This window comes from Blennius ocellaris, assembly GCF_963422515.1.
Source record: "Blennius ocellaris genome assembly, chromosome: 7".
In the NCBI taxonomy this organism is placed as follows: domain Eukaryota; kingdom Metazoa; phylum Chordata; class Actinopteri; order Blenniiformes; family Blenniidae; genus Blennius; species Blennius ocellaris.
Window position 1 is genome coordinate 5,867,858 of NC_137656.1, and position 14,453 is coordinate 5,882,310.

General features: G+C 40.5%; 2 protein-coding genes across 2 annotated transcripts; one reads left to right on the forward strand and one right to left on the reverse strand.

The window, feature by feature from the left end:
* Positions 1-116: 116 nt before the first annotated feature.
* On the forward strand, positions 117-3,875 carry LOC308132281 (alpha-N-acetylneuraminate alpha-2,8-sialyltransferase ST8SIA3-like; the record flags this gene model as incomplete). Its single annotated transcript, XM_080499310.1, has 4 exons — positions 117-274; positions 1,707-1,829; positions 2,186-2,743; positions 3,593-3,875. The coding sequence occupies 4 exons, from the start codon at positions 117-119 to the stop codon at positions 3,873-3,875; spliced, it is 1,122 nt and encodes a 373-aa protein (XP_080355436.1).
* A 3,017-nt stretch (positions 3,876-6,892) lies between these two features.
* LOC308132169 (ras-related protein Rab-27B-like) lies at positions 6,893-13,875 on the reverse strand. Its single transcript, XM_080499166.1, has 6 exons — positions 13,787-13,875; positions 12,911-13,077; positions 11,914-11,999; positions 11,419-11,522; positions 11,134-11,257; positions 6,893-9,057 (listed from the first exon to the last, which is right to left on the reverse strand). The coding sequence occupies exons 2-6, from the start codon at positions 13,061-13,063 to the stop codon at positions 8,868-8,870; spliced, it is 657 nt and encodes a 218-aa protein (XP_080355292.1). The 5' UTR covers positions 13,064-13,077; positions 13,787-13,875; the 3' UTR covers positions 6,893-8,867.
* Positions 13,876-14,453: the final 578 nt, after the last annotated feature.

Genomic DNA, 14,453 nt, shown 5'->3' on the forward strand with positions numbered 1-14,453 from the left:
CGGATGTGCGCCAGTGAAAGAGAGAGAGTGCGTGTGTGTGTGTGCCGGCAGCGACGACAGGCTAGGCCGACACCTCGCCGCCGCGGAGACGCGCGGGGAATGAGAACGCTCCCAAGATGGTCCGCATCGCCAAGGCCCTGGGCTTGGTCATCCTGTGCGTCGCCGTGCTCATCCTGTCGCTCATCAGCTACGTGTCCCTGAGAAAAGACAGCCTCTTCTCCTCCTCCAAATATGACATGGGAGGCCCGAGGATCATGTTCCACGCAGGCTTTCGGTGAGTATTGATCTATCTTTAATTTTTTTTTTTATCCCCCCCCCCTCCTCCGAGGAGACGCACTGGAGGCTGGGCGGAAATATAAACACAAGAGTGGCCTGGTGTGCGCGAGCCGTGCGCATCCCTCCGCCTGTCAATCAAGCAGTGAACTGTCCGGAGTGCTGATGTTGTGGCCCTCAGCCTCCCGATCACTGCACATCCATCCATCCACCGGAGCAGTTTCACCAGATTCCAAATGGTTCTACTGTATTGATTTTGTTCTCAGATGTTTACGCTTAAAAATGGAGATGGAGACCTTTTGATGCTTCTTGGAAAGCTTTCCTAGTTTCTGCGGGGCATCATCCTTCATGGACTTTGCTTTGCACCGTGAGCACATTCGTGTTGAAATAGAAAAGGGCCTTCCATCATACTGTGTAAAGTTTGAATGCACATAATTGTGTGCCTGATTTTATAGGCTTGTGGCCAAAGGTTTTGATTAAAGCACCTCAGTTCAGTAAGTAACAGTAAGTGTGTAATATTAAAACATTTCTTAACATGAGTGTGTGTGTGTGTGTGTGTGTGTGTGTGTGTATGTGGACAACACACACTGGGAGCGCCCAATTGTCACTCTAATGCTGCCCTGCGGGACTCCACAGTGATTCACATCTATTTGATGATAAACATGTGGGTTTAAGTCTGAAGTTACATTTGGGTTAAGGTAAGGTACTCACTTTTGATGTTTAAGGCTTAGGTTAAACTACTATGGCATGCAATGGGAATTCCCCCCACCATATATGTTTGTCACTGTAACAGACTTAATGAGACAAAGCTTTACTTTACAGTGAGACACAGATACACATTATTAGAATGAAGGTTAACTAACAGTTAACGTAAGAAAACAAGTTTAGGTGTACCTTCACTTCACTGTACTTCTCTGTGTGTTCTTGTTTTACTCACCTTTTGAGGTGCAAAACCTGTGAGCACAAAAGTCATGTAAAAGTTTTTATTTTCTGAGACTATAAAGGTCATTTATGCAGCTATTTAAGCCAGGCTCTGTCTGAAACTATACGATTTAGCTTTAGCCTGTTTGTGCCCTTGCTCTCAAAGACATCCTACTTTCTAATATAGGCACATTTTTCAGGAAATCTCTTCTGCCTACCTATTCAATAACTATACAGGTTATCAATGTCTGAAATCTGTATTAACTGCATGCAGGAAATCGGTTCCAGTTGACCTTCAAATGAGTCCAGTCTTAAAACACTTTGTGTTTTCTTTGTATCAAATGACACTACTTGTAAATCTGGAAGTTGCCTTTGGCTGAAAAAAGTAAAAAATCCATGTAGCAGAAAAAAAGTTTGAAAAGTAGGAAACTGGCCAGGACCACAGTGACCCAGTAACTACTTTATCTCAGCCACATGATTACTCATCTTGTTATTTTTATGTGTGTTTTCAGGTCGCAGTTTGCCATGAACTTCCTGGACCCTTCCTTTATCCCATTAACGAGCGCCTTGAATGAGGAGCTCCAGGGAAAACCGTCCAAATGGAAGTTCAACAAGACGGCGTTTTATCAGCAGAGGTAGATTTGAGGAATTGAAATTTTAAAAACTTACAACTGAGGATAGTCTTCTTTCTGGCAGACGGTGGCATTTCAAGGGTTATAAGTTGGCCAGTCATAACAGATCAGGAACTTTGTCTTGTGGCTGCATCACATTTTAATCATTTGATTTTAATCATTTGATTAAGATGTGCAATTGTGACGTTTTGGAGATGTTTCATCTTTGGATGTTGTTATAAAACATGTCTAAAAATTGCATTACGCAACAGAAAATTGCAGAAATATGCACCAATATATATTGATGTATATCTTTATTGATATAAACAATAGCGGTGATGTGTTTTGGTTTGGGTTTTTTTTTTTTCTTCATTTCTCAGGAAAGATATCTTCAGCTACATTGACATTCCCAACAACTTCTCCCTCACAAAGAACAGCGTTCGAGTTGGCCAGCTGATGCACTTTGACTACTCCAGCCACAAGTATGTCTTCTCCATCAGTAATAACTTAAAGTCCCTGCTCCCAGAGACTTCCCCCATCCACAACAAGCACTACAGCGTGTGCGCCGTTGTGGGAAACAGTGGCATCCTGACGGGCAGCCACTGCGGCCCAGAAATCGACCAGGCCGACTTCGTCTTCCGCTGCAACTTCGCCCCCACGGAGGTGTACTCCAAGGACGTGGGCAGGAAGACCAACCTGACCACCTTCAACCCCAGCATCCTGGAGAGGTACTACAATAACCTGCTGACCATTCAAGACAGGAATAACTTCTTCCTCAACCTAAAGAAGCTGGAGGGGGCCATCCTGTGGATCCCGGCTTTCTTCCTTCATACCTCAGCCACAGTCACCCGGACCCTGGTGGACTTCTTTGTGGAGCACAAGGGTCAACTGAAGGTGGAGTTGGCCTGGCCGGGAAACATCATGCACGACGTAAACAAGTGAGGGTTCACCGATCGTTGCTGTAAAAACTGATGCTCGGTAATCATAAAAGTTGGGCTCGGTGTGTTATGAATTTAAAGTCTGTGTTTTGACCTGAAGGCTAAAAACAACAACTCCATTAAAGCTGAAGTGGTCACCAGTTCATCACAGGACGAACACAGACAAACAATCTGGTTGCTTGGGGAACAAATTTCCTTTTTTTCTTTTCTACTGAATTATTTGATGGTTTGAGGAGTCTGTTTTTCCTTCTGGGGGAATCGGGTAGAACAGGTCATGTCCAGTGTGGGTGGAATCCTTTGAAGTACCGATGGCCTTCTTTTATTCTCCGTGTCTTTGGTTTTTGTAGTGTTAATCTTCAGGTTTTTGACTTCACACAGGAGAAGAAGAGTCTGCTGGCACATTCCTGTAGTATGCCTGGTTGATGGTGTGTGATGTCCCATCCTGAACTTTTGTGGCACAATGAACTGCCTGATTTTCCGCTGCTCCCTCGTCCCCTGACTTAAAACCAGAGTCACATGTTTTGAAAAGGGCCTACGCTCTGCTGTTGAGCTGTAGATTTTACACGGGGAACACTTTGTTTGACTTGTCAGCAAAAATCCCAGAGTTTCTGGCTTAAAAAGCAGGTGGGTTCTTCATTTAGTATTTTAACTGGGATCAGAGCCACTGGGAGGGGATTGATATGTCTCTGTGGACTTCATCCATGGTTGTTTATATTTGTTGGAAAATTGGCAAATTTGCCAAATTTGGGTCAGATGCAAATAGTACGGTGAGGTTTTGGTACATATTGATAAGAGATAAGTCAGGGATATTCAATTTCTGACCAGTAAACTTGTCACTTCTCTTGTCAGATACTGGAAGACGAAGAACCTCGGTCCGAAACGTCTCAGCACCGGGATCCTCATGTACACGCTGGCCTACGCCATGTGTGACGAGATCCACCTCTACGGCTTCTGGCCCTTCGGCTGGGACCCCAACACGGGCAAGGACCTGCCTTACCACTACTACGACAAGAAAGGGACCAAATTCACCACCAAGTGGCAGGAAACCCACCAGCTGCCCAGCGAGTTCAAGCTGCTCTACAAGCTGCACCGGGACGGCGTGACCAAACTCAGCCTGACACACTGCTCTTAGACGTGCGGCCGGAGGCGGACGGTCGTCGGGACGGCTCCAGAGACCGCGACCAGCATCCATCACCTCACTCCACACTTCTGTTGTGACACACACACACACACACACACACACACACACGATAAGCATGATAAGTGTTAAGGCAATTTATTCCCATTCTGCGAACACACACTCACGTCATACTCGTAGCTCCACGTGAAGATGTCAGGCTCACAGCGTTGTGGTTCATTTGACATGTTGTGTTGGGTACTACATTCAGGGCATTCATGCTGCTCAGTTGCTTCCATTACTCTCCTTTGCATGGCTGCTGGCTGTGGCGACATGGTTCGAACAGAACAAAAGCGTCTCTTTTAGCTGTGGACTCCGCAGGTTCCTTTCAGACGAGGAGACACAAATAGTTCAATCTTCCAGTTCTTGCTTATTATAGATCGGTCAATCACCTTTATGATAGTAGAATGATTCTGTACACTGAAATCACTGCCTAATCTCAGGGACGGAGTTAGATCAGTGTGTTTTTGTAATCAGATTCAATGCCTCAAGAGAGGTGCAGTTCCTGTTTTCAGCCCCCCCCCCCCCCCAAGAGGTGTCAGACAATCTGCACTACTCTGGAAGATGGTATTTGTTTACAAGACTTTAGGCTATCTAAGTATATATATCTATATCTATATACATATACGTGTGTGTCTTTTATTCTCTGTCGACAGTTTGACTGTCCACTTCAAATTTTGTTAAGATTCTTAAAATATTTGGGAATTCTAATCAACATTCCAACAAAAAGCCATAAAGACATACACAGATCATGGACAACATGTTTTCAGTGCAGCACAGAAGTACGCAGAGTAATATCAGCCTACATTAGGTTCAGAGATGCTTCAATCATCATCCAACAAGACGACTATTATGTAGCCACACTAGCGGCAATTTTAAAGTCACAGATCTTTTGCTTTACTGATTCTGTGACAGCAACCGCAATACACAGGACACACAGACCCGGCGAATGTTGCAACACCTCAATATTTCTGAAAAGTTTTGATAAATTGTTGCTAAAATGTAGTTTCAAATCCAAGATCTGACCGTCACTGAAAACGCCCCAGAAGATGCACTATACTCTTTCTATAACCACTCACTTTTTTCTTATAGAACCAAAAATGAAAATGCATCAAATGTTAGTTAATTGTTGCATTTTGGAAAGTTTGTTATCTTTGGGGAGAACCAGGCTACCTTTTCCTCTGTTTACAGTCTTTGTGCTAACCAGATTTATAAACTCAACCTTTTTTTTTTTTTCAAAACTTTAGCAACACTTCCAACGATAAGATTTTAGCACGTACAGTTACTGTGGATTTAGTAGCTGGCAGATTTAATGGTTTTAGTGAATTGAAAAGCATGACATTTGATTTGGGCTAATAATTTTGTGGAAATAATAAGTCAGGTTTTCAAGTGGACGAACTACTCAAAGCTGTCCCATGTCAGCAAAACACAATACAAACAGCAGTTGATGTCAATATTTTATAACCAAAATGATTAATATTCAGTATTTATATACAAATATTTAACAAGTAGCATTTGTGAGAACATTCGTTTCAATTATTGAATCTCCACCTAAATACATTTCCAAATAGTACAGCAAGCAAAGCCTACATTTTTATTTTACAGCCTGAAACAACCTGTGACCTAATTTGTTGAGCTGGCATAGCTAGAAAAATCCGGAAATGCCAAATTTCAGACAGACTGTCTATAATGAACAACTAATCTTGAGGTTTACCTTAATTTCAAATACCAATATTGAAGAGAATATGTTTATTGCAGAGCTCTCAGTAACAGAGTTAAAGGTATAGATTCACCACGTAACCATCATGTTTGTATGGTAACTAGAGAATGAATTACTGCATCTTGTATAAAGAGCATGGTCCATAAAAATGACATTGCATGTGAGGCACTAACAAATCTTTTAGGCTAGTTTTATACTACCTTTTTGAAAATTGCTTTGGGGTAAAAAAAAATTAAAAAAAATAAAATAAAATGGAGTTCTTTGCTATTGTTTATATTCCTGATGGTGTATTCCTTAAGAATATCATCAATACCTTTATATGAGAGTTGTTTGAAGGCTTAATAAGAACCCTACTGCTATATTAACACGTGGGACCAAACCTCGACAGATAAACGTAAAAAATGAGCAAGCTTTATTTTTTTAAACCTGTAGATAATCTTGTGACACCAGACTGAAGCAGACCAGTAGACACGGGGCTTAGGATGACTGATCCCGACATTGAAAGCTAGCCACATGACCGTCTCCTGACTCTGCAACATGTGCTCCTTGTTGGAAATTGGGGCTTTGGCTGAGGTTTACAATACAGATCAATGCAGTCATTCACACTCATTCATGAGTGAGTTTTTTTTTGTTGTTGTTGTTGTTCTCTTTCAGATTTATCATGGCAGGCATTGATTCGCCATCCCGTCTCACACAAATAATTTTTTTCGTCTGTGTCCTCAGGCTACATTTTAGGGTTATCAGCTAGTGTGTCCTGTCTTTAAATCACAGTACTATTGTCCGATGCGTTTGAGTGATGGGCGCGATCTAGCGATTGAGCTGTTCAAATAAGGGATCTTTGATTAGCGCGCATATTGGTCGATCAGGCATTGCTAAGGGTGAGGATTAGGCAGTGCAATCGTTACATCACGCAAATCGCCCAAAAGTGCTTTACACAATCACTTCATGAAAACTCGTATTTGGTGATAAAGTATTGAAATATCTATATTTAGGCTATATAACTGATGTCATAGATATATAGGAATACTTTCTGTAGCCCCTTTCGTAGGTACACCAAAGACCAGGTGTTCAAAGCAGACATTTTAGAGATTAATTTGGGGTTTTGGAATCTGTTTAAAAGACTAATATCAGGTATGTTATAAAAGGAATCCCTTTGTGATGTTGAATTTGATGTTCCTGTGGCTCTTGCCAAAGTGATTGTGGTGGATTTTATTTGTGACTCCATGAATGTCTTCTTTTTTTAGATTGAAATGTTTGAAATGTCCACTGGCTCTGCTGGACATTTTCCTCAAACTAAAACTTTATCTTGATGTTCAACAGCAATGTTTAGAATGTGTGTAAAAGCTACATTGCTGACAAAGGCTGTGAGGATTGTAATTACTGTCGGAATAACAGCGAAGCTTCTTTGTGCATTGCAGTATGTTCAAATTACCAGACTGGTGCCATGCGTAAACATAAAACGTCTTTATTCCAAATACAGCCCTGTACATGATTCGTTCCAACAACCCTTTAACACACTTGCACTTGTGTTCGATTTGCATGGCAACTTAGTTCCATAAAGCATAAAAAAGCTTGGCTGCTTATATACATGCCATATAAAAGTCATGAATCATTTACGGAAACCAGGCAAAACAAAAGCAAGCATCCATGTAAGAAACCATGTCTTTAATGTCTTATGATTACACATCATGATATATATATATATATGCATTATGTGCCTGCATATTCCATCAATGCCTCAACGTGTCCAATAAAAATGGTATTTTTCTCTGATATGGCATATTTGGAAAAATGGTTTTGCTTATAGTCATGTGTAAGAACAGGTACATACTGTGGAAAGTGCTGGCTTGTATATGGACGAGCAATTATTTATCTTTCTATGAACCAGTCCCTGTAGATACATGTAATGTGGTTGAATGCAAATGAAAAGAGAACAAGCTTTTTTAATTATTTGACCAACAAAAGTATCAAAAGATGTAAAATTCTCCTCTGGGGAACTTGAAAACTAGCTCCACTTTACCAGAAATATCAACTGGTAAAGTGTTCACTTTGGGGGATTTCTTAAAAATGACCTTAAACAAGAAAATTACTTAAATCAGAAGATTTTTGAATTTTGATTTGCACGAATTTGCTCATAGGGTAACTGAACAGATGGATAAATGGTGGATTAATAATTATCCTTAATTTAAATCCCCCTGGTTTTTTTCTTTGCTTTGGGTTATAATTCTGCTCTTGTTTATCAGGTCTACTTGTTGTTTCCAAACTACAATATATTTCCATTATCTTCAAACTTTCTTCATTATGTCAGAAAGGTAACACAGTCAGTTTTAGGCCCTTTGCCTCACATGTAGTTTTTGATATCAGCTAACAGGCCTAATGTTGTTGAGGCCAGTTGAGCAACTTTTTTTTTTTTTTTTATAAAGGGGAATCAACAAGTTGAAAGATCTGCTCATAATAGTTAACTTTGAGGCATCCCAAAACCTCTCTTTTGGGACACCCTGCACCTTATTCATACATAGCACATCAGAGGCCACGTCCATCGACACTATCCTGTGTTTGGGTTCTATCTATATTACAGTTACGAGACATAAAGCCTGTAACAAAATACACAGAGAAAATCTATGCAGGCACATGGAGAACATGCAAATCAATCCATCACAGGAAGATGCATAGACGAAAACCCAGATCAACTCACTGCGAGGCCAGTGACTAACCTAAATGTTCAAAACTCCCTATAGAACTTGTGCTCAAATTATAAGTCAGAGTCTGCTAATTTGTACTTAACTTGTCCTTCATTATACCAACTATATCTATGTTTATAATCATATCAGTGACTACAAATGTCAAATGTTTTCACTAATCTTTTATTAAACTGCACTGTTTCAAAGTTGCTCGCATGTTTAACTATTTCTAAAATGTAAAAAGTTGACAAGACGTTGAATAACTTAATGTTTAAAGTCTTTATGCTTCTCATATAACAATGCACAGACCGTGAATAAATAACACTATGAAGTGAATTCATACTGTAACAGCAACATTGATATATAAAAAAAAAAGAATCCCTCCTCTCAAGATGAGCGCTTATTCAATTTAGGGATCTTGACCTCTTCATATAACAGGCACACTTGTTCAACTTTAAAAACACACAGCAGGTTCACAAGAGATGCATGAAAAGCTGCTGCTGCTGCTGCTGCTGCTGCTGCTGCTGCTGCTGCTCGGTGGTTACATCAGCAGGCACACCTCCTCCTCACCGGGGCCTCCTCCACCTCGTGACTGGCAGTGACACTCCCGTTGGGTTCAGCACCGTTGCCGCCGCACGTGCTCTGCTCCATCCTCTTCATCACCAGCCCCAGCAGAGTGGTCACCGCCTGGTCCACGTCCACACCCGTCATGGCACTTGTCTCAAAGTATGGGATGCTGAGGAGAATGGAGAGATGGAGCCAGTTAAACATTTCAAAATACATCTGTTTTATTGAAATTTACAATTGAAAATAAAATAAAACACAGAGCAATTGAATTATTAGAGTAGAAACGCATACAGTTTGTTTAACATGAGTAATTTTCATTCCAATTCTATTTAAAAATAAAAGAAGATTTCTCGTGACTCTCAAGCTCTAAAACTTGCAGTATTGAGTGTTTTCCTGTGTGGTTAGAGTGAGTTTTGCAAATGGTTTGAGACTTGTTGACTCTTAGAACCCTATAATCACATTATGTTGTGACTTTGAGCTTCCTAAAATGTGTGTTTGGGTGAGTTGGTGTAAAGGAAACTCTTCGCATGAGCTTCTCAGAACCCTTTTACCCACAACCTTCTCACATCCAACTTTAATTGATTAAAGTTTGATAAATGGGGACTTGTCCAAAACCTTTTACCATAAGTCAAGCAAATCAGTGTTTAATACTTAATGTTTAATGTTAGTATTATCTGCTTGCAACCATTGTGAGAGTTTATGTCAGAGGATGGACCCCTCAAAGAATTATTTTTTTTTCCAGAACATGTAAATACATTGCATTGTTATTGGCATTTAGATGCGGGTTTGGATGGGAGAGAAAAGGGTGAAATGGCACCATCTATTGCCAAACTAAACCAAACTTTCTGACGATGTGAGAAAATCAAAGAAAAGTAAGAGTTAAAACAATTTTTTTTATCAAAAAATTATAATGCCAGATCTATATAAATATTTTGAATCCTCTTGAATGATGTTTGAATACAAAATACTGTAAACAAGATGTGAAACCTAATTATTTATCACAGGTCACATCAGACCACCTCCTTGAATTACAATTGGCCTTTTGTTATTGACGGGTGTGGTTCATCTTCGAGTTCAATCAGTAAATTCTTATAAAAAATTATATAACTATGACTTCCTATGATTTCAAAAAGATGTGGGAGTTGAGGTGTAGTACAGGTATTTCTTAATCAAGTCAAAACTTGATGTAAGAAAGAAAAGACTAAACTATCATCGAGTGCTCATTTACCCACTGCAGGAGATTCCAGGATTAGACCTAGATTGATATGCACAGTCTGTCTTAAATGCTCCTGCACCAACTCATCTGTAGCAACAGCTTCAGGGTTTTTAACTATTTCTACACTGGGGGAATCATTCTGTCTCAAGCTTCGACGAATCACGATCCACATCGTCAGTTTTCTTCCCTGGACAACCGAGACACTTGAGATTTAGTTTTTTCCAGTTGTCTATTAACTTTGTGGTCATTGATGACGTTGTGCACAACCTTAAAAGAAGCAAATCTTTCAACTTGAAGACCCAGCTGTTCCCTTCCTGCCACATAAATCCATAAATCCTGCATTTGACCTAATTGAGGTTATTCACTTCAACTGTTAGTGGCTATAATAATGGATTGGTGTGTATACACAGTACACACACTCAAAAGTTGGAGAATCTTTGTGATCAATGTAAATGGTCTTTGAAATCAGATCTGAAAAAAACCCTGTTATGTTCTGAATTATAATGAATGCTGCAGCGTGCGCATATTTTCAAACCTTTGTCTGTTAACACTCCTGAATAACCACTGTGTGAGCACTTCTAACAAATCTATCTGAGGAGCTACAGCTAATGAGCCCCTCTGATCTCTGCTATCAAATACTTCTGCTATTTACTAGGTTTTTCTCTGCTTGAGTCTTAACATCAAATGACTTAATAAACATTTAGAAAAATATATTTAAAACTTCACATAATGTCCCCGTACATTATGTTACTGCTTATTAAAGAATCACAACCTAGAAATCCTCTTCAGCAAAGAAAACTCCAAACGTTATTAACTCAATATTGTCTAGATACGCTTGGTTAAAAAGTTGCACTGTGACTCTCCATATCTCTAAGGCTAACAGAAAGCGAGAACAGGCTTTTTAAACAAGCTGAGCACATTCATATCAGCTGCCAAAGCAAAACAAACCCAGTCTTTGATTACAAGAAACTATACTTGCTGTGGATAGCAAACTATGTTTGCGTGTGATGTTTGTATGTGATGCCTCACCCATATCTATCTGCCAGATCTCTGGCCTGCCTGGCATGAACGTCCCTCAAGTCTCCGAGGTCGGCTTTGGTCCCCACCAGAACCACATCCGGACTATCGCAGTATGCGTTGGCCTGGAGCTGACCTGAGCCAACACAGAGGACGTTCTTTAAACTCATGATGTGCAATTATTGAGCTGTGACTCAGCTTTAGTCAAGGTTATTGATGACGTAGCTTAAATAGAAAGGGGGGTGGGGGGGGGGCATATTAATCTGATGTGGTGCGGAAGGCAGAGATGACACATACTCATCCAGTTCCTCACGTTAAGAAAACTCTGCTGGTTGGTCAGGTCGAACATTAAAAGGAAGCCCATGGCATCTCGGAAGAAGGCTGTCGTGAGGCTGCGAAACCTGAAAAACATGCAGACGTCTAACAATGTTAGTGGTCAAGCTGTGCACTGTTTGGTCCAAGGGCGGACTCAAGTAAACACAGTCTGAAGAGGGTGAACTGCAGTGCTTTTATAACCCCATGGTGGTAAAACACGAGTGGTTTGGACGGAAAAAAAACAACCCCCAAACAAACAAATAAATCAGTCTCAGCTGTACTTAGTGGTTGGCAGTAGGCTAAAGGTCGCCAAAGCGAAATTAACATTTATCGTTTAGCTTGACGGTCGCATTACAAATTATTCTCATTATTTTCATTATTTTCTGCCCTTTCAACATCAGAATTGATTCTGACTTGTATGGATTGAACCACGACCCACTGATAGATAACCCAACAGGGACATCGTGACGGACTCACCTCTCTTGACCTGCTGTGTCCCAAAGCTGAAGGTGGACTCTGAAGTTCTTGTCAGTGGCTCCATCAGTATCTTTCCCCGTGTACACCTGCACAAAACCAGACAGCTCAATAATACAGCCTGAAATTAACATTTGTTTTTTTAGTTTCACATTTTTTGTTTATTTCTATGAAAATCCATGAAATGAGGCAAAAGAGGGCTGCCAATGGTTACAAACCTGGCTAACTGATGGAACAGATAATCGTGATTTAAATGTAAACATCTGGATTGATCACTCACTTAACATTAGAACACATCTGCTTCAAAAAAGCAGTGCACTGTTGTGTACAACAATTGCTTTATATATCCAATTTCTGTGATGCCTTCAACCGTTTTTCTTATATAATTTTTTTTTTTTTTTAGTGTATTTTTGTATCACAAAGTAGATTATTTTGGAAATCATTAGTACCACGCTTGAAGCAGGTACAAACGCTTTGTGTGGGTGTACCTGTTTATTAACAGATTCTAAGAAGAAGGAAAGAATAAATAGAAATCTTATTTGATGAAAGCAAAACCATTTCTTTTATTGTGTTTTTGTGAGTAATTTAATTAGGGTCACAGTTGAAACATTTCTTAGTTACATTTATTGTACTTTGTCTTTTGATTTTTGTTTTCAAGTGTAAAGTTGTGTTTAGGTAGTGTGGGGAAAAATGTATTACTGTATTGTGTTATAAGGATACACCCTGGACAGATCACTGATCCATCAAAGGAGAAACACATTGATATTCACATTTACAGACAATTTGTACTTCCAATAATTGCTTTTGGACTGTGGGAACAAATTGGAGTATCCAGAGAAAAGTCTTGCACACACAAATTGTCAACCAGATTTTGTTTACATGTTAAATTCAAATTGTGTAACTAATAGAATAGAAAGCAGAGATTTCCCATACAGTTTATGAGTGAATGGTAAAGTCGGAGCCACAAGTGAAGAACAATGCAATGCGGGACACAACTCACCACTCTCTTTTCCCTGAAGTCAATGCCGACTGTGGTTGTGAACTTGCGGTTGAACTTGTTGTCGGTGTACCTGTAGAGGAAGGTGGTCTTCCCCACCCCGGAGTCGCCAAGCGCCAGGAGCTTGATCAGATAGTCGTAGTCCCATTCAGCCATCCTGCAGCCTGAACCTGCCACACAGATCAACGACACTGCTACTGATCCGTCTCCTCCTCTTGTGAACCATGACAGTGTGGACACAGGATGGTCAGTGCTCAGTCAGTACATACAGGAGGAGCCAGGCTGAAAGGAAAAGGTGAAATTCCTTCACCTCAGCTGGACCCTTTCAGTCTGCGCCTGCAGGACCATCATCACACAGACTTTCAGATAGAAGTCATAACTTCCACCTCATTATGAGCTGATCAGAGACGAGCACATGACTGGAGCCGGCTTCCGCATGAGCAGTCAAATGCCTCTCCAATGTTCTCTCCGACTTTACATGGGAAAAAAAGCTTTGTTTGGCAGACAGAACTCCTATTATCAAGTTTAAGGGCTACAGGCGGACAGCTTAACACAGCATGAAGGCGCCCAGGTCACTGCAACGCTCCAGTTACACTTGGGCCAGCATTGAAAATCAGATTTTGTCAAGTAAGATGAGTGTGTGAGGATGAAAATCTACTTTTCTGCTGTTTATCACCCAAAAATTGCCATGGAATAAATTTTTTTATGTCTATGATCAATTTTATGTCTTTGGCGAAATTGTCAAATAATCCAGCTTTCACCACGCAGAGAATCTCTACCTGACAAATATCCTGTCAAAGATCAACACAAGCAGCCCAACATTATTTCCTCTGCCTCCTCAAAGTATCCACAGACAGAGCAAAAGCTCAAAAACCTTACCAGTTCATCTACAGAAAGTGCCAGCGTCCATTCAGAAGTTTCTAGTCTCCTCTGCACCAAACACAATAACCACTGTCAGGATGTGTTGCGAGCACTGAACCATTCCTCCCGTCTTTCATGTGATCCAGGGAGGAGTTTCAGGCCTGAGAGATCCAACTGGTGCTGTGCCGACAAACCTCCTGTTTCTCTGGAGGGTTGGAAAAAATTAAGAGGCTCTTTAAAAGCTGGAATGTGTCGACAAATAACTGTGGATTTAAGTGGAAACCATCCAATAGGAGGAGAATGGGCCTCAGTCTCCGAGGGTCAGGAGAAGTAATCCTGCTTCTGGAAAAAAAACTTTAAGAAAACAACACAAAGCCAAACAGTGAACATCAAGTCTTGACAGTCAGACAAACAGTCAGGTGACGTGTAGATTCTCTGGATGCTTACAAGTGTCATGACCCATAAATCAGTCCAACAATCAGCAGTTGTTGATCGATCAGCAGGGTGAACAAAGATATTTCTAATACTGCAGGAAAGCTGAAGATCAGAGATTTAGTTGCATTTTTTTTAATAGTATGATATGAATCAACATAATCATGCATCAGCAAATTAACTGCGTCATCTGATGTGAATGGTCTCCTTGACATTTTCTTAGTTTTGTAACATATTTTCCTTTACATTAGTA